This window comes from Mangifera indica, chromosome 9 (assembly GCF_011075055.1).
Source record: "Mangifera indica cultivar Alphonso chromosome 9, CATAS_Mindica_2.1, whole genome shotgun sequence".
Classification (NCBI taxonomy): domain Eukaryota; kingdom Viridiplantae; phylum Streptophyta; class Magnoliopsida; order Sapindales; family Anacardiaceae; genus Mangifera; species Mangifera indica.
Window position 1 is genome coordinate 102,696 of NC_058145.1, and position 26,925 is coordinate 129,620.

At 36.1% G+C, this 26,925-nt stretch overlaps 2 protein-coding genes across 2 annotated transcripts; both read left to right on the forward strand.

Annotated features, from left to right (window-relative positions):
• The first annotated feature begins 229 nt into the window (after positions 1 to 229).
• LOC123225606 (uncharacterized mitochondrial protein AtMg00810-like) lies at positions 230 to 910 on the forward strand. Its single transcript, XM_044649699.1, has one exon. It carries the CDS (start codon positions 230 to 232, stop codon positions 908 to 910), a length of 681 nt encoding a protein of 226 aa, XP_044505634.1.
• A 20,027-nt stretch (positions 911 to 20,937) lies between these two features.
• LOC123225543 (probable RNA-dependent RNA polymerase 1) lies at positions 20,938 to 26,377 on the forward strand. The gene is made up of 5 exons (XM_044649552.1): positions 20,938 to 21,053; positions 21,420 to 21,957; positions 22,264 to 24,089; positions 24,379 to 24,529; positions 25,300 to 26,377. Exons 2-5 carry the CDS (start codon positions 21,439 to 21,441, stop codon positions 26,092 to 26,094), a joined length of 3,291 nt encoding a protein of 1,096 aa, XP_044505487.1. The 5' UTR covers positions 20,938 to 21,053; positions 21,420 to 21,438; the 3' UTR covers positions 26,095 to 26,377.
• Positions 26,378 to 26,925: the final 548 nt, after the last annotated feature.

A 26,925-nucleotide genomic window follows, 5' to 3' on the forward strand; every position in this document is an offset into this window, starting at 1 on the left:
GCATTATGGTTGGGATATTCAGCAGATAGACATAAATAATGCATTTTTAAATGGTGACTTAGAGGAGCAAGTGCATATGCATCAACCTGAGGGTTTTACAATTGATTGCAAAGGCAAGAGATTAGTGTGTAAATTGAATAAGGCTTTATATGGATTAAAACAGGCTCCCAGAGCCTGGTTTGATAAGTTGAAAGCTGCTTTGGTTGATTAGGGTTTCACAAGTGCAGTAATGGACACAAGTTTATTCTTATACAACAAAGAAGGCAAGGTGATTTATGTGTTAGTATATGTTGATGATATACTACTAACTGGAAATGATAGTGATTTGGTAAAGTGTTTAGTTCAACACTTAAATGAAAAGTTTGCTCTCAAAGTATTGGGTTCATTGCATTATTTTTTGGGATTTGAAGTTATAAGGTCTGTCACTGGTCTGCATTTAAATCAGACCAAATATGCTCAAGATCTATTGACAAGAGCCAAAATGGTTGATGCTAAACCTTGTACAACCTCATTTGCAACTAGTTCTAGACTGACTTTAGATGACAGCCCTGCCTTTGATGATCCCTCTTTATATAGAAGTATAGTAGGTGCCCTGCAGTATCTGACTTTGTCTAGACCTGACATTGCTTTTTCAGTTAACAAACTTAGTCAGTTCTTGCAAAAACCCACACTTACTCACTGGCAAGCCTGCAAGAGTGTACTTAAGTACATAAAAGGGACCATGAGTTTTGGTTTGCAATTCATTTCAAGAAGCATGCTACAGTTGAATTGTTTTTCTGATGCTGACTGGGCAAGCAGTCTCCATGATAGGAGATCAACCACTGGATATTGTCTCTTCCTTGGTCCAAATCTTATTCAATGGAGTTCTAAAAAGCAAAATGTCGTGGCACTATCCTCCACTGAGGCTTAGTATAGGGCTCTCTCTCAAACAGCCATTGAGATAGCATGGGTAAGAAGTCTATTCACTAAGCTGGGCTTGCAATTCTCTGTACCTTCTGTTGTGTGGTGTGACAACCAAAGTGCAAGTTCATTAGCCTCTAATCCTGTTTATCATTCTCGAACAAAACACATTGAGATTGATGCCCATTTTATCAGGGATCAGGTCACAGGAAAACAGCTTGTCATCCAGTATGTTCCAACTAAATTCCAGAAGGCAGATGTCTTAACAAAACCGCTAGCAGCTGGACAGTTTACAACTTTAAGGGATGCTCTAAATTTGTGCAGTCTGGAGCACTTTATATCATTGTCCAACAAGACTCTGTCCTCAAATATCACTGTAAGTAATAATAGTATTCTGGGAATACCAAAAGTTGAAGGAAAATAAAGATGTTCAAATATTGATATGGTGAAAAACCATCTGTTGGTACGGTTAGATATGTTGCTAAAAGTGTGAGTTAAAGCTGTGGCAGAATTGAAAGATTGCTCAGTTTAAGGGGCGATGTTAGTACAACTAGTGATGGGTAGAATAGTAATCTCAAGCAAAAAGTATGTTCACTTTATATGCACATGTGTTTCTATTGTATTGGTGAATATATATGCGTTGTAACTAAACAAAAGTGTTCAGTTAATAAAAAAAAAAGAGGTAGAAAAAGAATCTCTCTTTTCGTATTTCCTCTGTTGTTCTTCAGAAAACTTTCCCAAACCCCAACCTAGCTAAGTGTCAATCTTGACTCAATCCACCGTTCAAGAAGGAACTGGTTATAGGGAAAAAATCATACCTAGAAACTTCTAGAAATCATAAAAAATGTTCCAGATCCCCAAAGACCAAGCCTGACCATATAACCCATATTGCATGGCTCAGATGCACCAGTTGCTGAGCAATATATAGCACCTGTTATATTAAAATTAACATTAAAAATTAAGGTGACCTGGTTAAATCATCCCCTCATTTCCACGGCAGACACAACTAACCCAATTCTTCTTACGATAATAAGTTTTCATAAGAAATAATGAACAGATCTGATTTGAAGAATTAAGGCATGTTTAATGAACTGTGGACATATTAACAGGCTTGTATGTGAAAAGAAAACAAAAACACAAAGAGAGAGAAAGAGACACACAGATGGACACTTCAACAATATCTTGTTAAAAATTTTCTGATGTAGACTAATATTAATTATGATTTTAGTTTAATAAAGTTAGATAATTGAATAGTCTAATGTCAGCTTATAGATGATTTGAGTGATTAATAAAGATAAGTTTAATATACTTAAAAGTTATAATCTGAGTAGACAGTACAAGTGTTAAGGTTTATTAGACTTTAATAGAAGGTCAATTAACCTACTATAAATTGGTTAGATCTCTACTCCAAAACTTAATACAGTATGTATGTAATATAGTTTATCTATTCAAAATTGTCATTCAGAAGGTTTCTAAAGTAAAAGATTAAGTCATGTCAAGATGTAATCTCAGTAGGCTATTTTAGGTGATTTTCAAAAGTTTTTTAAATTCAATTTGTAGAACAATCTAGATATTATTAAACTCCTAAAGTTTAATTTAACATTTCATATCTTGCATATATCCTGTGGATTTATTATTGGTTTATTTTATTCTTTTTCATGTAAAATAAATCTAACATATCTATCTAAAGGCTGGAGCATGCTGAGATCATTTCAGGAAACAAACCTGAATATCAAGAACTGCTTCCCCTTTGCGTGTTGGCTGACTTCCAGATCCTGGCACCAAATTTTTAGCTGTGTGGCACTACAATTAAGTCATTGACCCTTAGCAACAAAAACGATGGTAGAGTGTACTGCAACCGTAGAGTACCCATTGAATCAGTCAAACACAGAAATTTCTAGAAGCTTACACTGTATCAAAATCACAATTTATAACATTTCTAAATTAAACGAAGTCCAGTATCTCATCAAATATGAGAAGAGCATCAAATCCTGCTCCACACCACTGCACAAGCTGCTGCAGACGAGAGCGACCTTTCTTAGAAGAAGCAATGAGGCTACTGTATGTCAAAAACACAACTCCTTCCTTGATCCCAACAGACCTTGAATCAAGCTTAGAATAAGGCAACTTATTCGAAACATGTACTGCATACAAAAAACTAACATTGTTACTGATCACATTCCAGGGAGCTCATAAATTGGATAAACTATAGCGATGATAAAATCATTAATGTGGACTGCACAAATTTGTTGCTAGTCTGTGCGCATTTCTTTATTTTTAACCTTTCTTATTTTCAACTTTACCCAATGGTGGGCTCTCCAAGTACCAATCACATCGCTGCACAAAGTGAAATACCAACAAACTATGCCTTCATCAAACCATATCACTGAGTTCCCGACTAGACACCAGGTAACTAGATGTGCAATATAAATTCAGCAGATTGCAATAACTTAAGATGATAGGTAAAAACCCAACAATAATGTTTAAGCTAACACACCCCTTTCCCCATGCAAATCAACCACAACCACAAGCAACGAAATAATAAATTAAAACGATTTCCCTCACATTTAAATTGCATTAGCTTCCAAACAACCAACATTTCCTCCCAAAACAGTGTTGGAGAGAACAAACCAGAACTGTTTATGACCTGGTCTTTTGTTGGAAATTAGTTTGATTAGCTCTTATATGTTTTTGTACTGTTTTGCTGGCAGATTTTTTTGTTTATTTTTTAGGATTAGTTTGTTTATAATTTTATTCAATAAACTGTCTGCAACTCCCCTATAAAAGGGTGATGTAGTCTAGTGAAATAAAAAATCAGAGTATTCCAGTTTGTTTCAAATATAAAACTTTTGTCAACTCCAAAGAAACCAACAGTGGTATCAGAGTTTTACTATGATCTAGAAAAATCATGCCTTCCAATCTAGTGCAACTCCGTGTACCCATGCTGACTAAAGACAACTATGAAATATGGTGCATTCAATTCAAGGCATTATTCGGCTCATAGGACCTATGGGATATTGTTAGCACTGGCTATGTGGATCCTACTCCAGAAGAAGAAGAGGTGTATACTCCAAAGCAGAAGAATATTCTCAAGGACCAACGCAAAAAAGACAAGAAAACTCTTTTTTTCCTTTATCAAGGACTGGATGATAACACTTTTGAAAAAATTTCAAAGGCCACCATAGGCAAAAAAGTGTGGGACAAACTAGCCATTATGCGCAGTGGAGTGGAACTAGTTAAAAAGTGCTTCTGCAGATATTACGAGAAGAATTTGAGGCAGCTCACATGAAGAAAGGAGAAACCATGTTTGACTATCAATCAAGATTAATTAGTATTGTCAATCAAATGTATAAGAATGACAAAAAACTTGAAGATGTACATGTGATTGAAAAGATGTTACGCTCCATTACTCCGAATTTTGCGCATGTAGTCACAACCATTGAAGAGTTGAAAGATTTAGAAATCATGACAATCGAAGAGTTATTAAGGTCACTTTGTCCATAAATTGCATATTCGATGATATGCTAATATTACAGATTGTGAACAAGTTTTGAAATTGAAAATGTCTTTTGGAAATAATGGTGGCAGACGGGGAAGAGGGTGTGGAAACCTCGCTGATCAAGGTCGTGGACGCCAATGTGGACATGAAAATCCAATTAAGACAAGAAGTTTACAGTTTGGTGAAGGAAAATCAACTGTACATTGTTGGAATTGCAACAATTCGCCCATTATGCTTCTGAATGTCCAATTAAGACAAGAAATTTACAATTTGGTGAAAGAAAAAAGTACAAGAAGGCGGCAATTTCAACTGATTGGAAGATCCTAAAAATACCTTCATGGAATATATAGCACGGTAATAAAACAGGACAGTAACAGATAATTATGAGCCCTAACACGTGGTACAAGATCAAATAAGCAGAGGCATCCATGAGTACATCTCACATGTAACTTTAGTTATAACTTAATCAACATATAAGATCTTCTCTTTTTTTTTTTTTTGTTTGTCTAAAGCTTATCGTTCCTCATTTAAGAATAAGCAGGACACTTGTAGTCCGCATCTCAATTTAATGCAGTTGCTACTCGAAACAGACAGCTAGCAAAAAACTCTCACAGACCAGCAACTGAGCAAACCTTATCACAGCAGCCTAGACCTCCATACTCCAAGGTACCACAACTGTAAGTCAGTAACTATATATCCTGGACCATAAGAACACTCCCATTCTGCTTAGTCGAACTTTATACGAGAATGAGAAACAACAGTGCCTACAAAGTCTTCTAAAAGAACCAATATACAGAATTATTAATGAGCAATTAGATAAGCTTGTTTCACTTAGTAAATTTGCCGACAGCAACATCTGACCAAACTGTCATATTGAATAAGGTATAATTAACACAATTATGTAACAGTACCAGTAGACGCAGACCAAAATAAATCTAGGTTTCATAAATTAGACAACATAAAAGCATAATAAAACCAAACTGAAAATAGAAATGAGAAACCTCGTTGACTTCCCCAGGGGGCGGAGCAGGCAGAAGACGCCGCAGAAGAAGAGGAAAGAACTGTTTGACTTTGGACATATCGACGGCCAACTCCACCGCACATTGCGGACACGAGAAGCGAACGAGTCCATGAGGCACGTTGAGAATTGCCTAACAATTAGCACAAGGTAACTGCATCTTAGTCGGATCGATGCCGTGAGCCGGCACGTGCCTTCGCATTAACATTCTGCAGGTGCCACTGGGAGAGGGAACCATAACTCCTCTGGTAGAAGAAGTATTAGTAGTTGTAGGAGGAGGAAGAGGAAGAGGAGGAAGTGAAGCGGTGATGGTCATGAGCTCCGGCGGAAGCATTTTCGGAAGCTGACACGTAGGAGTAGGACAAATGAGTTCGGTTACACCTGGTCCCACCGTTAAGATCATATGACATCCGGCGCAATGCACCTGTACACCTCCACCATTCGGTGGAAGCACCGGAGTTTGACTCATAATAATTTAGCAATTAGTGATTAATATTCGTTAATTTTGAATTATTATGTTACTAACTTGGGATGCAAGGAGAAGTTCAAAATTTCTGGTTTTGGCGTTGGCGCCCTTAGTGTTTGCTAAATACCGTGGCGTTTGAGATGCATTGTTTCGTTTTGTTTGGCTGGCTCATCTAAATGCTGCCTACTTCCGAGTTTAGAATGACAGAGGGCGTGATATTAACCCATGCAATCATCAGCCTGCTGGTAAGTTTATGGGCCTAATTTGTTAATGGCCCACTCAATAGCCCATGAGGCTTTCATGTGCCCATTACATTACGATAATTTGTTTGGCTCCATATTAAAATTCTAATAGGAGTCGATTTTTTTTTTTTTTTTTCGAATATATTAACAAAAGAAAACCGCTTATTATTAAAGAGGGAGCAGCAGACAAACTAAACTCATCTTAATAGGAGTGGATTCTAGGCAAGTCCAAACAAAGGATATGGCTTGAGTTTGATTTAAATTTTAAACTATCAGTTCAAAATTAAGTTTAGCTTGCTCTATTAGCAATATGTTCATTGGAGAATCCTTAAAGGAAGAAGAAATTATTAAAGATAAAAGAAGGAAAAAATTCATTGATAAAGGCTAGATTTAAACTAAGTCAGCATGATGTTTAAACTTAATATGAGTCAAATTCAAACTAAGAAAGTCTTAGCAAGTTTGATTCAAACACATTTGAATTTAACGGATCATTAACAAATTTATCTTCTCTAATGATTGTTCATCTTTTTTAATTATTTTTTTTTCATACGCTTTTTGAAAGGTTTTTTCATGATGTTATTGCTAATTTGAATTAGATTTTTTTAATTCAAATTGAGCTCAAACTGATCCCATTTTAGATTTGACTCAATTTGAATTTACTTTGATCATAACTTAGACTATACTTAGTTTGAATTTACCATTAATTGTCAAAGAAAATATAAGAAAATATGAATATATCAACAACTAGATTGAGTTGAATTGATTTGACTATATTACGAATTAAGAATATTCTTATTCAAACTCAGTCTGTATAGATTAAACAATGATATAAACTCAAACAACTTAGATTGAATTCACTATAACTCTTCAATTCTCTTAATGGCATGGGGAAGGAAAGGAGAAGGCAACATATCACATCCAAACCTGTACCTTTTTCCCCTTCTTAAAATTAAGGGAAATTATTAAAAATAGACAAAATTAAAGTGGTCAAAGCGAAATTGCCCAAAAAATTTAGGTTTAAGCAAAAATGCCCATGTTTTGTGAAATGACGAAACTGCCCCCATATATAAAGTTAGCAAATTTTCACTGTACAACCGAGAGAAAATTCCAAAGCTTCCCACCTCCCACAGCAATCCCACGGCGAACGTCATTTCCGCCGATTTTTTTTCGTTCCGGCAACCGAAAATGGCAAATAAGGTTAGTACATCTCCCGTAATCTTCTTTGGATCAAGTTATTGCTGATATTATTGAGATTTGATTGAGAATTTTGGGTTTGAAATTTTAGGGTTTACGGTTTGAACAATACTTAAAATGTTTCGATTTTTGGTTGTTTTCGTTGAATTGATTGAGGGGTTTTATGTTATACAATGTGTAGATTTGATTTATGTGAAAATCAGGGGTCAAAACGACCAAAAATTGGCCGAAAATGCTGCCGAATGGATCGGCTGTCTTGTCGTGGGAACAAAGTTTCCCACGGCAAACGATTTCTCCCACGGCAGCTGAATGGACAATGGGTTTTTGGGGGGGTGAACTGGCTTTTTTAAAACATTGGGGTGTCGGGGAAATCCATAGCCCACATCGGGTTTTTATGAAATTTCGCATGTTATCGTGGGAAAAGCGCAATTACGAAACTGCCCCCCTTTATAATCACAGCAACTTCCCACGACAAGTAGCGTTTTCACTGTGCATTTCCACGAAAATTCCAAAAGCTTTCCACCTCCCACGTCAATCCCACGGCGAAGGTCATTTCTGTCGATTTTGAAGCTTCCCAGCAACCGAAAATGGCAAAGAAGGTTAGTATATCTCCCGTAATCTTGTTTGGGTCAAGTTATTGCTGAAATAATTGAGATTTGATTGAGAATTTTGGGTTTGAAATTTTAGGGTTTATGGTTTGAATAATGCTTAAAATGTTTCGAATTTTGGTTGTTTTGGTTGAATTAATTGAGGGGTTTGATGTTATACATAGTCTAGCTTTGATGTATGTGAAAATCGGAGGTCGAAACGACCAAAATTTGGCCGAAAATGGCTGCCAAATGAATCGGCACTCTGTCGTGGGAACGGCGTTTCCCACGACAAGACGAATTTTCCCACGGCAACGAATTTTGCATTCTTAGTTGGGGGGTAAAGTGGGTTTTTTAAAATGTTTGGGAGCTGGATGAAATTCGTTGCAACATAGCGGTTTTTTTGAGTATTTGTCATATAACAGTGGACCTTTTTAATTAAAGAATTTTCACGAGGGGTTAAATGGAGATTTTTCTTATCTACAGTTTCTGATTGTGTAGTTTTCAAATTTTATATCTGTATTTTCTGTTTTAGGTTTTTCTATATGTATTTTTCAAATTTTAAATTCGAGTTTTCGAATTTTGGTGCTTTTTGACACAACTTACGATGTAATGACGTAATTTCAATTTAATATTTCGATTTTTCGTTTATAGGATATATCGATTCGTTTTTTCAATTTTTCAAATGATTTTTCAGTTAGCGACATTCATAGGTATTTCAACTGATAGAGTTCGAATTTCAGTTCCGTTTTTTTCGAATTTCACAATTTTAGGATATACCGATTCGTATTTTCAAGATTTCTGATCGATTTTTCGATTATCGTCACCTTAAGGTATTTCAACGTATAGAATTCGAATTTCAGTTCCGTTTTTCCGAATTTCACTATTTTAGGATATATGAATTCGTATTTTTACGAGTTCCGAACGATTTTTCTATTATCGTCACTTTAAGGTATTTCAACGTATAGAATTCGAATTTCAACTCCGTTTTTTCGAATTTCACCATTTCAGGATATATCGAATCGTATTTTCAAGATCTCCGAATGATTTTTCAATTATCGTCACTTTAAGGTATTTCAGCGTATAAAATTCGAATTTCAGTTCCGTTTTTTCTAATTTCACCATTTTAGGATATATCGATTCGTATTTTCACAACTTTTGAATGATTTCCCGAGTATCGTCACTTTAAGGTATTTCAACGTATAGAATTCGAATTTCAATCCTGTTTTTTCTAATTTCACCATTTTAGGATATATCGATTCTTATTTTCAAGATTTCTGAACCATTTTCCGATTATCGTCACTTTAAGGTATTTCAACGTATAGAATTCGAATTTCAATTCCGTTTTTTCTAATTTCACCATTTTAGGATATATCGATTCGTATTTTCAAGATTTCCAAACCATTTTCCGATTATCGTCACTTTAAGGTAATTCAACGTATAGAATTCGAATTTCAGTTTTGTTTTTTCGAATTTCACCATTTTAGGATATATCGATTTATATTTTCAAGATTTCTGAACCATTTTCCGATTATCGTCACTTTAAGGTATTTCAACTTATAGAATTCAAATTTCAGTTCTGTTTTTTCGAATTTAACCATTTTAGGATATATCGATTCGTATTTTCAAGATTTCCGAACGATTTTTTGATTATCGTCACTTTAAGGTATTTCAACGTATAGAATTCGAATTTCAGTTCTGTTTTTTCGAATTTCACCATTTTAGGATATATCGATTCGTATTTTCAAGATTTCCGAATCATTTTTCGATTATCGTCACTTTAAGGTATTTCAACGTATAGAATTCGAATTTCAGTTCCGTTTTTTCGAATTTAACCATTTTAAGATATATCGATTCGTTTTTTCAAGATTTCTGAATCATTTTCTGATTATCGTCACTTTAAGGTATTTCAATATATAAAATTCAAATTTCAGTTTCGTTTTTCCTATTTTTCGTCATTTCAGGATAACTTTTTCGATTGTTAACATTCTACGGAAGTTGAACGTATAGAACTCGAATTTCAGTTCTTATTTGTTAAGTTTTGTCATTTCTTTTTTGATTATTTGGAATTTCTCATCTTTTTATGTTTTTTTTCACTAATACATTTGTTTACATATTTATTTTTATGAATGTCTAATAAATTTTACGTGATTGTTACAGGATATTTCTCGCAAAAGAAGACGGATTGACAGCGAGCTGCGCATTCCCGACGAGTCCAGAAACTTCTGGGCAGATGCGATATCTCGTGCACAGCGTACTGCATTATCCCGTATTTCTTCTACATTGACCCCTCGTCAGTCGCAACTATTTGAGAGGACATGTTTCGGGTCCTTGCTTCGTTTACCCGAAACCAAATTCTGCGGGATATTGGTTCATGCATTTTTACTCCGACAGTTACATCCACCCTTTGCCAGAGACGAGTTTTGGTTTAGGATTAGCGGGGTTGATGTGAGGTTTAGCTCGTTTGAGTTTGCGTCGGTGACAGGGCTTTCGTTTAGCCGTCGGACTGATGTTTCTTCATATATTCCTCGCTCCTCCGAACATAGGATCAGATCTACGTACTTTCGCGGTTGTTCGAAGGTGCAGTATCACGACATCGAGCGTGTTTTCTTGTCGAGGCCATGGGGAGATGACGATATTGATGCTATCAAGCTCGCCTTGTTGTATAATCTACACATGGTTTTGTTGGGCAATGATCGACGAAAGAAGATGTCTACGGAGTACTTACAGTTAGTTGATCATTTAGACGGGTTTAATTCTTACCCTTGGGGCGTCGCTGTATGGCAGATGACATACGATTCTATGTCACAGGCGAGTGAGAGAGTCTGTTCCGAACGGATGCAGGAAATCCGTAAATACGATCTTTACGGATTTCCTTTCGCATTTCAGGTAAGTTTTATATTATTATTTATATATATTAATTGACAAAAATATAAATTGATTTATTTACATCGTAAATGATTATATTACAGTTTTGGATGTACGAGACTCTAGAGACGTTACACGATTTGATTGACCTTGTCGATCTCTATTCGTCCCCCCGGATGTTGAGGTGGCGTACGCGAGACGTCCCTAGTTGGACTCATATAGGGCGTATTTTCACTGGTGATCCGGTATGTACTAGTTAATTAATAAGTCTATTAATTCATTATATATTACAATTATTTTGACTTACAGTTTCTTCATCATTAGGAGGATGTCACATTCCTTCTTGAGCCATCATCGATCAAGGAGGGTTTACCGTGGTATGCTGAGATTCGTGAGTACACCGGTTTACCTGATGCTGATTTTTCCTCATCTTCTTCGGTTCCGGTCGCTACTAGAGACGGGGCTACTCTATCCTCAGGCCTTTCAGATGTATCCGTCGAGACTCCTGAGACACATGAGGAGCCTATTCAGCATCCTGTTATGGATCAGTCGATATGTTCTCCTGTTGTTCAGAGCCCATGGACAGACCATCCTGCAGTGGAGGACCACCCTAGAGTGGAGGACCATCCTGGACTGGAGGACGATTCTACCCATCATGCCACCGAGCAGTGTCCCTCATTCGTATCACCCAATTTTTCACATTATATGCTACATTAGCGCATTGGGGTGCTACGATTTTACGTGAGATATCGAGTTTTCGCGACGATATCTCTTCCCAGATGACCCGATTACGTGACGATGTCTCTTCCCATATAACTCGATTAGAGGATCGTATGACTCGTTTAGAGGACATCGTCACGCGTACATATACAGGCTCTGTCGCTCAGGTTGTAAAACCACTTTTAATTTATTACTTATATAAAATGTCTACAGTGTTATTATTCTGACAATTATTATTACATTCGCATAGGAGAGGGATGAGGATATCCCACCGACATCCCCCGTTGATACCGCAATACCATCCCGTCGCCCACACGAGGTCCGTATGATATTTTAAATTTATATTTATTGTTAAATGTCATTAGTATATTATAGTATTGTTATATATAATATAACACTAATTAAGTTATTATTACTAATATCTTAGGGTAGTGGGCCGGAGGACGCACCGGTTAGTTCTTCTGTTGCATCGATCGAGGGTTCTCCCCGAACACCTTCCCCGAAAATTCAGGTTAACTTTATTTTTAAATTGTCATTGATTGATCTGTCTTTTCAATTATATTATTTATTTAATGATGTTTTGACTGTTTTTCAGGACGAGCGATTATGGTACTTGTTGATATCCCGAGCTCGACCAAAAAATTTGTGGATATTGGTTCACAGGAGGAGGACTTCCAGGAGGATGATTTTGAGGTCATCCCTATTGAGGTATATCAATCATACTTAGTATATAAGTAGTTGTATATATTGGTCATTGAGATGTTCAAAATTTGTATTTTCTAGTCCGCCGAGGGAGCACGCGTGGTGGATTTGACCGTGATTCATGATTCTCCAGCTAAACCTCCTCCCGCATACTTGGAGAAGGTAAGATAAATCGATTAATGGTAATTGTTACGTAGGATGAATGATGAATTAATTATTTTTTTGGATCATGCAGATGATTCGTAAAGCACGTGGCCGGATCGTCCGGAAGGGTCCGCTGATTCACACCCCGTATACGAATCCACTCAAAAGGAGGGCGAAACGGTAACCTACGGCTATTCCATCCTTTGCCTCTGAGCGTGAGGAATCTTTCCTCACGTGGTACACCAGCGCTGCGGCTTCCGACTCATATGATGTCTACTTCATCGGGTCGAAGTCGAAGGACAGCTTCTGGAGGCTTGTTGTAGAGTTGTGCGAGTGGTTGACCGACGATGTGAGTTGTCTATACTATATAATTTGATAAAAAGCTAGATATATTTATTAATAACTAACACGCGAACTTGTTTATACCATTTTAGCATGTGGACTTCTTTTTGGCTTTATTACGTCGGCAGCAGGACGATCACCCCTCGACTATCTTACAGCGTTGGATAACTGCCCACACATTCTTTGGAGGTCATATTGAGATGGCCTGGAAGAGTTGGGAGACCACACCGATTGGAGAGTTTGAGTTTTCAAGGCTCTTCACGAGGATAGTTGATGCAGCATACACCCTAGGATTGTTATACAAACCATGGGGGTTGGTCGATCAGGTATAGTTTATATATATTTCTATTACATTCAAGAACATAACGACAACGATAAGTAACTAAAATGTCTCATTGTTTATAGGTTTTCATCCCTATAAACTTCGAGAACGCACATTGGGTCGTCGGAGTTATAGATTTTCGTGAGTGGTCGATTACGGTGTACGATTCAGAGGTTTCATTTTAGGGGAATATAGGGACTCTAGAGCAGCGCATGCGACCATACATGACCTTTATTCCTGCGTTATTAGAGGCGACGAGTTTTTGGACAGCTTCTGGGATGACTCTACGACATGATCCCCTGACTTTGCATCGAGCGTCAGATGTCCCTCAGTAGGGGGTAGGCTCCGGTGACTGTGGCGTCTTTATGTTGCGATTTTTTGAGTGTTTGGCATTGGCACAGAGCTACGTTTTTCCCCGAGAGTCGTCTACCTCTATGCGTCGACGATTAGCGACGTAGTTGTATTTTCACTGTATCGAGTAGCTCACGGATGTATATTTATCATTATTCCTATGTTTAGATGTATATATTTATTGTATGTGCATATGTGTATGATATACTTTATTTGTGGTTATATATGGATGTGTATCGTATTTGATTTCATTTTTTAAATAATCTTATCATGAAAAAACAATAAAAACGTATGATTACTCAAACATTTACACACTTGAAACAATTAGAGAAAATAAAGTAATACTGAAATAACTCATACGAAATACTAAATTTATTACATCAAATGACAATACAATTACACGTTTGAAACAATAATAAAAATACATCGGTTACATAAAACTGAAGTACAACAATGAAGAATCATATAACAAACAAAATTGAGTATAAGCATGTCAAGATTTCGTTCCTTTGCCTTTTGTATGTGAACGCTGGGGGGCGGAGCTCGGGACCGGTGCTGGGGATTTACATTGGGTTCGTGTATGCCCTGGTTCATGGCAACGACTGCAAATCCTCGGTATAACAATTTCTCCTTGCGATGGACGTCGATTTCTATTGGATGGACGACCTGGATGACGACTATCGAGGACGGGGGGCAATATTACTCTGTCTTCCGGTGAGTGTAACCAATCACATTGATTTCCAAGAGGATTGATCGGTTTCTGATATATTGCACGGTAAATATCAGTGCGGAAGAATGGATGAACCCATGCGTGCACATTCGTCAGTCTCATATGTCGTGCAACGGCAATGACATGCTTGCACGGAATACGTGAACACTGAAACTTTCTATATGCGCAAGACATGTCACCAAAGTCCACAATACCCATGAATCCACCAAATCCAACAACCTGATACCGAGTAGGTGTAATCAATCGAACATCCAGACTTACAGACTTTGAAAGACAATTACTGATCTTATCTTCCGCCCAAGGGGTGAGGAAGTTATGACATTCACTTGTAATTCAGAAAAAATATTAAGAACACATTTGGTAATATGAGTAACAAAGTGGAAAAAAGTATATGAGACAACTTTTAATTAATATCGATTTGATACTTACTTGCATGGGTTCTCCTCTCGTAAAACCATCGTTGCATTGTACCACGAATAAGCTCCAAGACCATGGTTATAGGTAGGCCCCGTGCTTGTCTGACAAGGGCATTAAATGACTCAGCAATATTTGTGGTCATGATGTTGTATTGATGTCTTGGAAAGTACGCTCTACTCCAACGGTGAAAACCGACATCCCGTAGATAAGCTCCAGTTTGGGGGTTCATTGAGTCAATAGATTGCATCATCAAACCAAATTCAGACTCTGTGTATGATTTAACGGCTTTCCAATATGCACCCGCGACCTGTAAGAGGGAAAAAAATATGAAAACTCATTGTAAGCAAAATGTTTGAAAATGATAAACTGTTATAAATTTAATTACTTGTTTACAATATACCTTTGAGTCCCGTTTATACTTTGCCCGCATGTTACACAGAAGGTGATGACAACAGCATCCATGGTGGACATCTGGAAAGACTTCAGCCATTGCCGAGTAGATAGCATGATGTCGATCGGAGATTATTGCAAGCTCAAAGAGGTCAGGGATGCATTCTTTAATTCTCGTAAGAAACCAACACCACGTGTCGTGATCTTCTTTTTTGCCGACACCGAAACCAATAGGGTATATTTGATTATTACCATCAAGAGCCACCGAAATAAATAAATGTCCCAGATATCGACCTTTAAGGAAAGCAGCGTCAATGTAAATAATAGGGCGAAGATATTGACTAAACGCACGAACGGAACATCCTAACGCCATGAAAAAATTTGTAAATCGATGCTCATCATCTGTTTCAATAGCAGTAACGGTGCCCGGATTAGTACTTTATAAATTGTAGCAATAATCTGGTAACAGCATAAAAGATTCCTCCGGTGAACCCCTCAATGAATTGATAGCCCAATTTCTTGCCCGTCAAGCCTGTGAGTAGGAAATATCAATTTTATATCGGTTGGCGATGTCTATAATTATTTTTTTAGGCCGATAAATTCGATCAATCATCACAAACTTTGATCTCATTAATTGACCTAAAGCTCGGGCCCCAGCTTGTCTGTGATGTGGTAGGATTTGATCAACTAAACATGTGTGGGTAGGATTCATAGAGTTGATCCCCCACACATCACCGACAGTGGACTTGGTTGCATGTATATACCACTTACAATTTTCAACCGTGCATTTAATTTCCCACCATTTCTTGTCAGGCTTTTTGACACCAAATTGAAATCCTTTCAGTAAGGCGAATTGCTTCACAGCGTCTTTGAATTGGACTTTATTATGAAAAATATCCCCTATCTTGACACCATGCTCCTCTCGGATCGATCTGGAACCACCTGATGATGCTGATGGCTGTGGAGGAAAATCAGGAAGCCACCTAAATGGATCAGTAGGGACATTGTCAAAAAATAGCCTAGAATAATTTCCACCACCTGAAATAGGATCTTCAAGCTGCAAACTATCCATACCCTCGGTAACTGATGTCATATACTCAGGCTCTACATCTTCTGAAGGAATGTCGGGCATATCATTTCCATCAAAGTCACCCCAATAGGGAACTATATCTTTTTCTCCATGAGCCCATGAGTTTGCAATATACAACGGGTCATTACTAAAATCAATCAACTTTTCCAAATCGTATTCTTTTTCGACCCAACTACTTTCTTTTTCATCTTCATCTTCATCTTCTTCCTTCTGCCCTTCAATTGGGGTACATGTAACAAAAACAGGAATACATTCCTGAAAGTACTGGGACATATCAAGAAGACCCTGGACATCTTCATCATTTTGGATCTGGATGGGGCAGTCGAGCTCAATTTTTCTTGGCTTCATTGATACTTGAATGTAGTTTTTCATTGGATCAATACTGCAAGACTCCGTCAAAAGCTCAATAAATCCCTCGAATGTTGTTCCATAAGGGATTTTAATCAATTGTTTGGCTCCTCCAACATATTTCATTGTGTTGTTGCGACCTTAAATCCATTCTCCCTGGTAACGAACCGATGCATAACCATCCATTTTAATTATCAATCCTGTAATGACAAGTTTTTGAAGATAATTATTCATTTATAATAAAAAAAACAATAATAACTATGTAAATCAGTCGTACAATTATTAATAATTAAAAAAAACTCCTCATATTTTTCTAATATTTTATTTATCCCCCTATAATTATTTAACAATTTATATAACACTTTCGTATGTTATCTTATATCAAAATGCATCTATCTGTTTGTAACGTTCCATTTAAAACGTTTTTATAATATCTATATTTTGAAATAGATATTCAAATTCTATACTTTGAAATACTTTAAAATGTCAATAATAAAAAATTTCTTCAGAAATCTGAAAAATACTAGTGGATATATCCTAAAACGATGAAATTCAAAAAAACAGAATTGAAATTTGAATCCTAAAAGTTGAAATACCATAGAATGACAACAATCAAAAAATTCTTCAGAAATCTGAAAAATACGAATCGATATATCCTAAAGCTATGAAATTCGAAATAACAAAACTGAAATTCGGAATCTAAAAGTTGAAATAACCTAGTATGACAATAATCGAAAAATTCTTCATAAATCTGGAAAATGTGCATTGATATATCTTAAAGCGGTGAAACCCGAAAAAACCTATAATTTCAATTATAATGCACCTACAATGTTTAATATGAAAATGCGCTCTAATTTTAATAACATTTCATTTGACCCCTCAATTATCTCTTTCTTTATTTAACACCCTTGTATGTTGTCTTGTATCAAATCAATACCTATCTATTTTTAACATGTTATATAAACCCTGTATATATTGTAAAATATCTAAAAACCCCCCGTATTTATCCTAAATTACATTTAACCCCCCATACTTGTCAAATATTATATTTAACCCCCATATTATGACATCAAAACTAGACTTAACAAATAAAATGAAGTTTTAGGCTAAGATTGATATAAATACCTTTTTTTGATAAATAGTATTTTTTCGAGTCGAATTCAGAAATACGAACTTCTTTAGTCCGAACGAATCCCTACTAATTGATGTTGAAAAAAAAATGAAAGTGAGAGTGAGTGTTTGAGTGATATGAGAAGTGTGTGTAAATAAAATGAGTGAGGAGGGTTTATATAGATGAGGGGAAGAATAATTTTGACATTTTAGAAAAAGTAATGAAATAAAAAAATCAATATGAAAATGCCTTTACAATGTAAAATATCCAAAAACCCCTCATATTTATCCTAAATTATATTTAACCCCCATACTTGTCAAACATTGCATTTAACCCTTATATTATGACATAAAAACTAGACTTAACAAATAAAATTAAGTTTTAGGCTAAGATTGACATAAATACCTTTTTTTGATGAATAGTATTTTTTCGAGTCGAATTCAAAAATACGAACTTCTTTCGTCCGAACGAATCCCTACTAATTGATGTTGAAAAAAAATGAAAGTGGGAGTGAGTGTTTGAGTGATATGAGAAGTGTGTGTAAATAAAATAAGTGAGGAGGGTTTATATAGATAAGGGAAAGGGTAATTTTGACATTTTAGAAAAAGTAATGAAATAAATAAATAAATATGAAAATGTCTTTATAATGTAAAATATCCAAAAACCCCCCATATTTATCTTAAATTACATTTAACCCTCATACTTGTCAAACATTCATTTAACCCCTATATTATGACATAAAAACTAGACTTAACAAATAAAATTAAGTTTTAGGCTAAGACTGACATAAATACTTTTTTTTGATGAATAGTATTTTTTCGAATCGAATTCAAAAATACGAACTTCTTTCGTCCGAACGAATCCCTACTAATTGATGTTGAAAAAAAAATGAAAGTGAGAGTGAGTGTTTGAATGATATGAGAAGTGTGTGTAAATAAAATGAGTGAGGAGGGTTTATATAGATGAGGCGAAGGGTAATTTTGACATTTTAGAAAAAGTTTGAAATAAATAAATAAATATGAAAATGTCTTTATAATGTAAAATATCTAAAAACCTCCCATATTTATCTAAAATTATTTTAAGTCCCATAGTGAGTGAGGAGAGTTATATAAATGAAGGGAAGAGTAATTTTGATATTTTAAAAAAAGTTTGAAATAAATAAATAAATATCAAAATGCCTTTATAATGTAAAATATCCAAAAACTCCTCATATTTATCTAAAATTATATTAAACCCTCATAGTAAGTGGGAGAGTTATATAAATACGAGGGGAAGAGTAATTTTGGTATTAAAAAAAGTTATAGGCGTTTTTTTTTTTGGAACAGTAATTTTGGGTATTTTGGTTTGGAAATAGTGATTTTGGGCATTTTTGCTTAGTGGAAGAGCATTTTGGCCATTTTTAAAAATTTCCCTAAAATTAACCTTGTAACTTCAGTTGTTAGTGGAGCATCTTTTTCAACCAGTCAGTACCGCGTTCTCTTTTCCACAACCATATCATTTGTTCAACTATATCATCAGCTCCCTTAATCATACATTCCATCAATACTTGGAAAAAGACTTGATAAACGTCTTTGTTGCTTGTGTTCACGTAGTTACCCATTCATTCATGCATTTTTTTCTACATTCAATGCTGACCCAGACCCAATAATCTACAGAAAAAGCAAGTGAGGCTCTCTACTACAATGGAGACGTTCACACTTGATCAATCCAAGCCAACCAATGAAGACTTTGAAGAATCTTACAAAGATAATCTCTCTCAGTTCCCATCGAGTTGTAATTACATTAACAACTTCTTACGAACATTCATTCATGCATTTAGAGCTTTTTTCAATCTTTCAAGCCATTAACAATACCACCAAGCTTCCTGCTATTCCCTTCATATTTATGGGGAAGATCTGCCAGAGAAGATTGTTTATGGTTAAGCAGAAACGGAAATGTATAGTCCTACATTCTACATTCAACATTTCATGCAATAATTCGAACACTTCAGCTATTGAAACTGTAGATGTGTTAAGTGACATTTAAATTAGGGTTGGAATAGAACTCTATTCCCAGATTGGTCATCAGAAAGTGGGTGGGTGGTTTCCACGCCGGAAAACAGCTAGGGAGGGAGGTAGGGAAAAGGCTAACCAATAGACTTTCTAGATTTATTATCGAAAAATGATTACTTGGAAAAAATCAAATCCTATAAGAGAAAATGTAATTTTTCAAATTTTGAATGAAAAAAAAATTAATTTGTTAAATTAAAAGAGAAAAATAAGATAAAATTTTAGTTTTTTATAATTTTGTTAAATAACGGTTTTATCCTTAATTATAACATAATTTTAATAGAAATATGAATATTTGAGTTTTTGAAATTTTAGGATGAAAGTTTCAAAATACAGTAAACCTTGGGTGGGAATGAATCTTTAGCCTTGCCTAAATTACCTCACACATTATCACGCAAGGAACTACTAAGTTATTTTTATCATATTTTCCAACTTGGTTGTAGGCTTGTCCAGTTTGCTTGACTAGTTCGAAGGACTTGGCATACGGTTGTGGACATGTACAGACTGTAGGTCAAGAGTAACAAACTGTCCCATATGTCGCCATAGGATCACTGTCGCCTTAGGTTATATTCTTGACAGCGGGGAGTTTTGGATTCAACTCAAGTTCGAGGTAGCCTCACTTTAGGCTATTTTAGCTCGAATTTACTCTTAATTGTTAAAGCAAAATAAGAAAAGATGAATTTTTCAACAAACTGATTTAGTAGAATTAACTAGATTATAGCATGAATTAGGGCTATTCTTATTTAAATTCGATTTGTTTGAACAGAACAACTATACAAATTTGAACAATTTGGATCAAATCCACTCTGACTCTTCAATTCTCTTCTACGGCATGGGGACACGAAAGGAGAAGGGAAACATATCTGCTTTTTTTTTTTTTCTCCCTTCTGAGAAGTATCCTTGTAACTTCGGTTGTTAGTGGGGCATCTTTTTCAACCAGTCAATACCTCATTCGCTTTTTCCACACCCTTACCATTTATTTAACTATATCATCACCTCTATTAATCACACTTTCCATTATTCATGCATTTTTTTCCACATTCAACACTGACCCAAATCCAATAATCTTCAGAAAAAGCAAGTGAAGCTCTCTACTACCATGGAGACGTTCACACTTGATCAGTCCAAGCCAACCAATGAAGACATTGAAGAATCTTACAAAGAATGGTCTCTCTCAGTTCCCATCGAGTTGTACTTACATTAACAACTTCTTAGGAAAGGACTCTTATTAGCCAATGGGATGTCGAAACTTGTAAGTCATATGGGAGTCTAGGACCCAATAGTTGCCCATGTCAGCAAAAGCAAGTCTTCAAGAAGGAAAATTTCCTTCTACTCTCAGTTTCAGCACATTCTTGTAAGAGAAGGATACACACACACACACACACACACACACACACACACACACACACACACACATATATATATATATATATATATATATTGACAACGAATAGTATTAGTAATGGTGTTACTATTTTGCTCCATATATACCTTCCTTGATCACCATTTGATTCTCACAGAGCGATAGAGTGTTGATTGATTATTGATAATTCTACGAGCACTTGTAAGTAAATCCCTGCTTAAATTCTTTCTGTTTCTTTGATTAAGTTCTTTGCTTATTGATATTTCCTTTGTTGTGTAATGTATGAACTAGTTTATATGTTGCTGTGAATTTGATGCTTTTTTGAGATTTAAATTGCTTCTGAGTTTTTTTCATTTCTCTATCTTGTTAAACAGTCTGTTCAGTTCCTTTTTTTTTTAAATGGGTGGTAGCATGTACTTCGTTAGACATTGACGACTTATAAGAAACTATCTACTAGGGCATGGCCTCAAAAGTTCATTTTCAGTTCAACATTGTTCATGTGTAATATATTTGCAGAGAATAACTTTGTTAGAGTTGCTAACTTTTGTGTTGGATATGGAACTGCAGTTGAAATTGTCACGACGAAATGGCTAAGACAATCAGCTTGTTTGGCTTTGCTTCAATTAAGCCTGAAATAGCAGTTAAGGAATTTGTGGAGGGATACACGGGTAAAGGAACAGTCTATGATGTGGTTAAGGTTGAGCAAAAAAAAGGTTCAAGGGCATACGCCATAGTTGAATTCACAACCATGGAAGCTGCAGAGTATATCGTGTCCATGGCTGCTGAACGACTTATATGGGATGGAGATTCTTATCTGAAAGCTCGTTATGTTGACCATGATAGAAATTCAGCTATGGAGAAAACCCCACAGGACAGGACTGATAACGCAAGATTGAACTTTGGCTGCCAGATTTCAGAGGAGAAGTTTTATGTGCTCTGGTCACAGGAAAATGTTTCTGTGAAATTTGACTCGGATCTCAGAAATTTTAGCTTCTTTCTATCTTATGATTCTGTGGATTATAAGCTTAAGGTTCCGTATGAGACAATTTGGCAAATCCAGCTACAACGCCCACATGATCAGTCTGTGAAGTTTCTTGTCATCCAGGTTAGCCATCAAAAAAAGTTATTATTATGAAATTTTGTGTTAGCATTTGACAAAAATGAGTAAAACTACTTAATGTCCACCGTGTCCATTGCACACGTAAATGTTTCTGAGACTTCCTGAATATGGCTTTCTTCTAAAAGAACTCTACTTATTCTTTGATAGTTGAACTATATGTCATCTGGTACGCCATTTATCTAATTTCTTTGCTTTTTTGGTTGTTACATGTCAAAGTTGTTTTCTTTACTTCAAAATAGCAATTTATTTCTTTTATTTATTAAATTAATTTCCTTTTCTTTCTCTTGATAGTTATATGGTGCTCCTCTTATTTATAAGAGAGAAAGCCACTGGGACCGGACAGTTGATTTTACTCCATCCTCCAGCATTGGACAATCATCTGCTATGTGTTTGGAGCTTCCAGGCGGGGATCATGTTCCAAAAGCTCTGAAAGATTTCTTTTTCTACAAAGAAAGTCCAGGGAAGTTCAGTCTAAAGAAAGGTTCTACTTTCTCCTGCAATTCTGATCTTGTTCCAATTATAAGTCCACCACAAGGCATCGACTTGCCATTTAAGATCTTGTTCAAAATCAATTCCTTGATTCAGCACGGTTGTATTCCTGGGCCAGTACTTGATGTCAAGTTCTTTCGCTTCTTTGATCCAAGCAGAATGGATATAGCATTCATAGAACATGCATTGGAGAAGCTGTTTAATCTAAGAGAATGCTGCTATGATCCTGTAAGCTGGCTCAAAGATCAATACAAAAACTATTCTAAGTCTAAGACACTTCTTGGATCACCTCCCATTGCCTTGGATGATGGGCTAGCGTATGTGCACAAGGTTTTTGTAACCCCCACAAAAATTTACTTTCGTGGTCCAGAAGTCAGTCTGTCCAATCGTGTCTTACGCAGTTATCCTGATGACATTGATAATTTTCTTCGTGTTTCATTTGTTGATGAGGATATGGATAGATTGTTTTCAACAGTTTTATCTCCTAAGGCATCAGGAAAAAAGCGTACTAGAATTTATCAGAGGATACTGTCAACTCTCCGAAATGGCATAGTCATCGGAGACAAAAAGTTTGAAACTCTTGCTTTCTCAAATAGTCAAGTTAGAGAGAATACTTTATGGATGTTTGCATCTAGACCTGGGCTTACTGCAGCAGATATTAGAAAGAGCTTGGGTGATTTTCGTGAGATAAAAAATGTGGCAAGATTTGCAGCCAGACTTGGTCAGTCTTTGAGCGCATCCAGGGTTGCTGTGCCTGTTGATAGGAAGGACATCGAAATCATTCCTGATGTAGAAGTCAAAAGGAAAGGAATTAAATATGTTTTCTCTGATGGGATCGGAAAAATATCTTCTGAATTAGCCCAAGAAGTGGCTAAAAAATGTGGTTTCACAAGTTATACTCCATCTGCATTCCAGATACGATATGCTGGGTTCAAAGGTGTTGTAGCTGTTGATCCAAATTCTTCAGTGAAATTATCATTAAGACACAGTATGTTAAAATACGAATCAGACAGCACTAGTCTGGATATTTTGGACAATAGCAAATATCAGTCTTATTTTCTAAATCGCCAGTTGATCACCCTTCTCTCGACGCTTGGTATAAAAGATGGTGTTTTTGAAAGGAAGCAGAGAGAGGCCATAGCTCAATTAGATGCTATTTTGACAGACCCTTCAAGGGCACTTGAGGCGCTTGGATTGATGTGTTCAGGGGAGAGTGCAAATGTTCTCAAGGAAATGCTTAAGTGTGATTATAGGCCAGATGAAGAACCGTTTCTCTCACTGATGCTGCAGACATACCGTGCATCAAGTCTGCAGGACTTGCGAACTAAAGCAAGGATATTTCTTCCCAAAGGACGAAATATGATGGGAACTCTGGATGAGACAGGGACGTTAAAATATGGACAGATCTTTGTGCAATATTCTCACTCCAGATCTAGTCATTTTTCGGATGATTTCTACTTCCAGTCTCGTGGAAACGCATCAAATCAAACTAGTGTTTGTGAAGGAAAGGTGGTGGTTGCTAAAAATCCATGCCTCCATCCAGGAGATATGCGCGTTTTAGAAGCTGTGGATGTGCCAGCTTTGCACCACATGGTTGATTGTGTGGTTTTCCCAGCAAAAGGAAAACGGTAAACCTGCTTTGCACCACATGTTAGATGTTTCTGAAACTGAATTACTTGAATAATTTCAAGGCATATAGATTCTTTATGTTCGGTATAGTGTTTATATCCTAGATTACATGAAATATATTTGCATACATGTATTTACTAATATTTGTTCTGCCCTATTTTCCTGCTTGGTGAGTTTATAAATTTATACAGTGTAAGCTCAAGAAATTCCTAAATCCTGTATCTATTATCCTAATGATTATGCATGATTATCAATTTAGAAACTGACACTGGTTTCATTATTGATTAGGCTCCATCCAAATGAATGTTCAGGAAGTGACCTTGATGGAGACATGTATTTTGTATGTTGGGATCCTGATCTCATTCCTCCTTATCAGTTTCGGCCCATGGATTATACCCCTGGAAAAGCTAAGGTTTTCCATCGTGATGTTACGATTGAGGTATTGCTCAACTTATAGCATCATGCATGTTAAGATTTATTTAGTCACATTCTTGAATCAACTCTTACTAGTTTCATTTGAATTTAATTTCTGCAAGTACACTACAATGAGATAGGCATCTCAGCAATAAGTCTTACGATCTGTCATTGCAATTTCCTTCATTGCAACATTTTTCATATGAAATTGCAACAAAACATATATCATTTTGTCCTCACCATTGATTTGTTAAACTAAATTTTCTCTGTAATTGATGTGCAGTTTGTTTCTCTTGGCTGCTGTCTCTACACTTTCTATTGAGTTTTCTGTAATATAATATAGTGAACTAATCATTGATATTGCGCCTTGAATTTTTGTCTTACAGCGCTCTTTTAGTAGACTATTCTCTTATAAATAGGTAAAAGTCACCTAGTTGTAACAATTAGTTGATGTAATGATTGATTGATTAGTTGCTTGGGGTTTTGAGCACATCACTTGGGTTGAGCCGAACCAACCCAAATATTTGTATGTTCCTTGTTTTGAGGTTGCTCTATATTGTTTGCAAGTTTGGGCGTTGCATGTTTTATTACCCAACACTAGTATTCTACTATTGCTGGAAGCGTAACTCGATAGCTTCAGAGAGTCTATGATTGGTAATTAGGATACTCCTATGAAACATTTCATGAGATTGAGAATGATTTCTATTTCAGTATGCATCAGATTGTAACAGTAAATGGTGGTGTTTGATCAATGCTGTAGTCTTTTGGCTTAACATATATATCATTGTGCTGCAGGATGTTGAGGAGTACTTCGTTGACTTTATTGTCAATGACAGCTTGGGCATAATCAATCATGCCCATGTTGTCTTTGCAGATAAAGAACCTGAGAAAGCAAGGAGTACGCAATGTCTTCAGCTTGCCCGCCAAGCCTCCATTGCTGTGGATTTTCCAAAAACTGGTGTGGCAGCAAAAATACCAAGTGAACTTCGTGTCGATAAATATCCAGACTTCATGGATAAGCCTGACTATATGACCTATCAATCAGAGCGTGTGATGGGAAGGCTGTATCGAGAGGTAAAAGGCATTGCACCACATGCAACTGCTATCAAATCCTTCACAAAGGAAATTGCATTGAGGTCTTTTGATTCTGATATGGAAGTTGATGGTTTCAAGAAATATGTCATTGAAGCTCTCCATTACAAATGCAAGTATGATACTCGGCTGAGTAACCTGATGAAGCATTATGGAATTGAGACTGAGGCAGAAATAGTTAGTGGATACATCATTAAAATAGCAAAAGGTTTTGATAAAAGAGGGGATTTGGATACAATTACTTCTGCCACAAGGTCCATAAGGAAGGAAGCTAGGGCCTGGTTCAACGAGTCTAGTGAGTCAGGTTCTAGTAATTCTGATGGTAATGATGCATATGCAAAGGCTTCAGCATGGTATTATGTAACATACCATCATAGTTATTGGGGTTACTGCATCAAAGAAGGAATTAGCCGTGAACATTTCCTCAGTTTTCCATGGTGCATTTATGATACGCTCATTGAGATCAAGGAAAAAAAAAAAAGAAAAATGAGCGGCTAAGAGCAAGTGATGGACATTATTTTTCATCACTAGTGTGCCATTTCAGTAACGAATTGCACTTTTAGTTGGTGGAGCGATTTAAATGGTGTTCAGTACCTAAGTATCTGCGTACGCTTGTTCCTATATAATAAAGCTACATGTGTAATAGCAACTTTAGTTCCTTTACTCTATGGTGGAAGTGTGTTGTTTTATAATGTATTTTTTCAGAAGTGTGTTGTGTGTTTAATACTGGAAACCTGTATTCAGTTCATGTAATAAAATAAATGTCTGGTTTGTTGCGTGATCTCTTGGAATTTGCTTTGTTTAGCATAGTAGAGTTTATCAAAGAATAATATCCACTATAGGAAATGGCATAGCTATTTGTGATAAGAAGTTTGGAACTCTTTCATTTTCAAATAGTCAATTAAAAATAATTCTTTGTGGATGTTTGGGTCTAGACTCTAGACCTGGTCTTGCTGGAGCTGATATCAGGGAGCAGATGAGTGATTTTCTTGAGACCAAGAATGTGGGGAAATGTGCAGCTAGATGGGTCAGCCTTTCGGTGCATCCATTGAAGTTTGGCATGTTTATAACAAAGAATATAATACCATCCCTGATGTGGAAACTCAGAGGGATGGAAATACATATGTTTTTTACTGACGGAACTGAAAAGATATCTGCTGAATTATCTCAAATAGTGGCTAGAAAATGTGGCATAACAGCCTTTTAGATTCAATATGGTGGATAAAAAGGTGTTGTTTCTGTGGATCCAAATTAATCAGTAAAATTTAGAAACAGTATGTTGAAATACAAATTGAAAAGCACTAGCCTGGATGTTTTGAAATTGAGCAA

Bases quoted from the DNA above. Each gene is read 5' to 3' on its own strand.
- LOC123225606 (XM_044649699.1), top strand. From the start codon at position 230: ATGGACACAAGTTTATTCTTATACAACAAAGAAGGCAAGGTGATTTAT.
- LOC123225543 (XM_044649552.1), top strand. From the start codon at position 21,439: ATGGCTAAGACAATCAGCTTGTTTGGCTTTGCTTCAATTAAGCCTGAA. The intron at 24,090-24,378 runs GTAAACCTGCTT...ATTATTGATTAG, and splicing joins TTCCCAGCAAAAGGAAAACG to GCTCCATCCAAATGAATGTT. The intron at 24,530-25,299 runs GTATTGCTCAAC...ATTGTGCTGCAG, and splicing joins ATCGTGATGTTACGATTGAG to GATGTTGAGGAGTACTTCGT.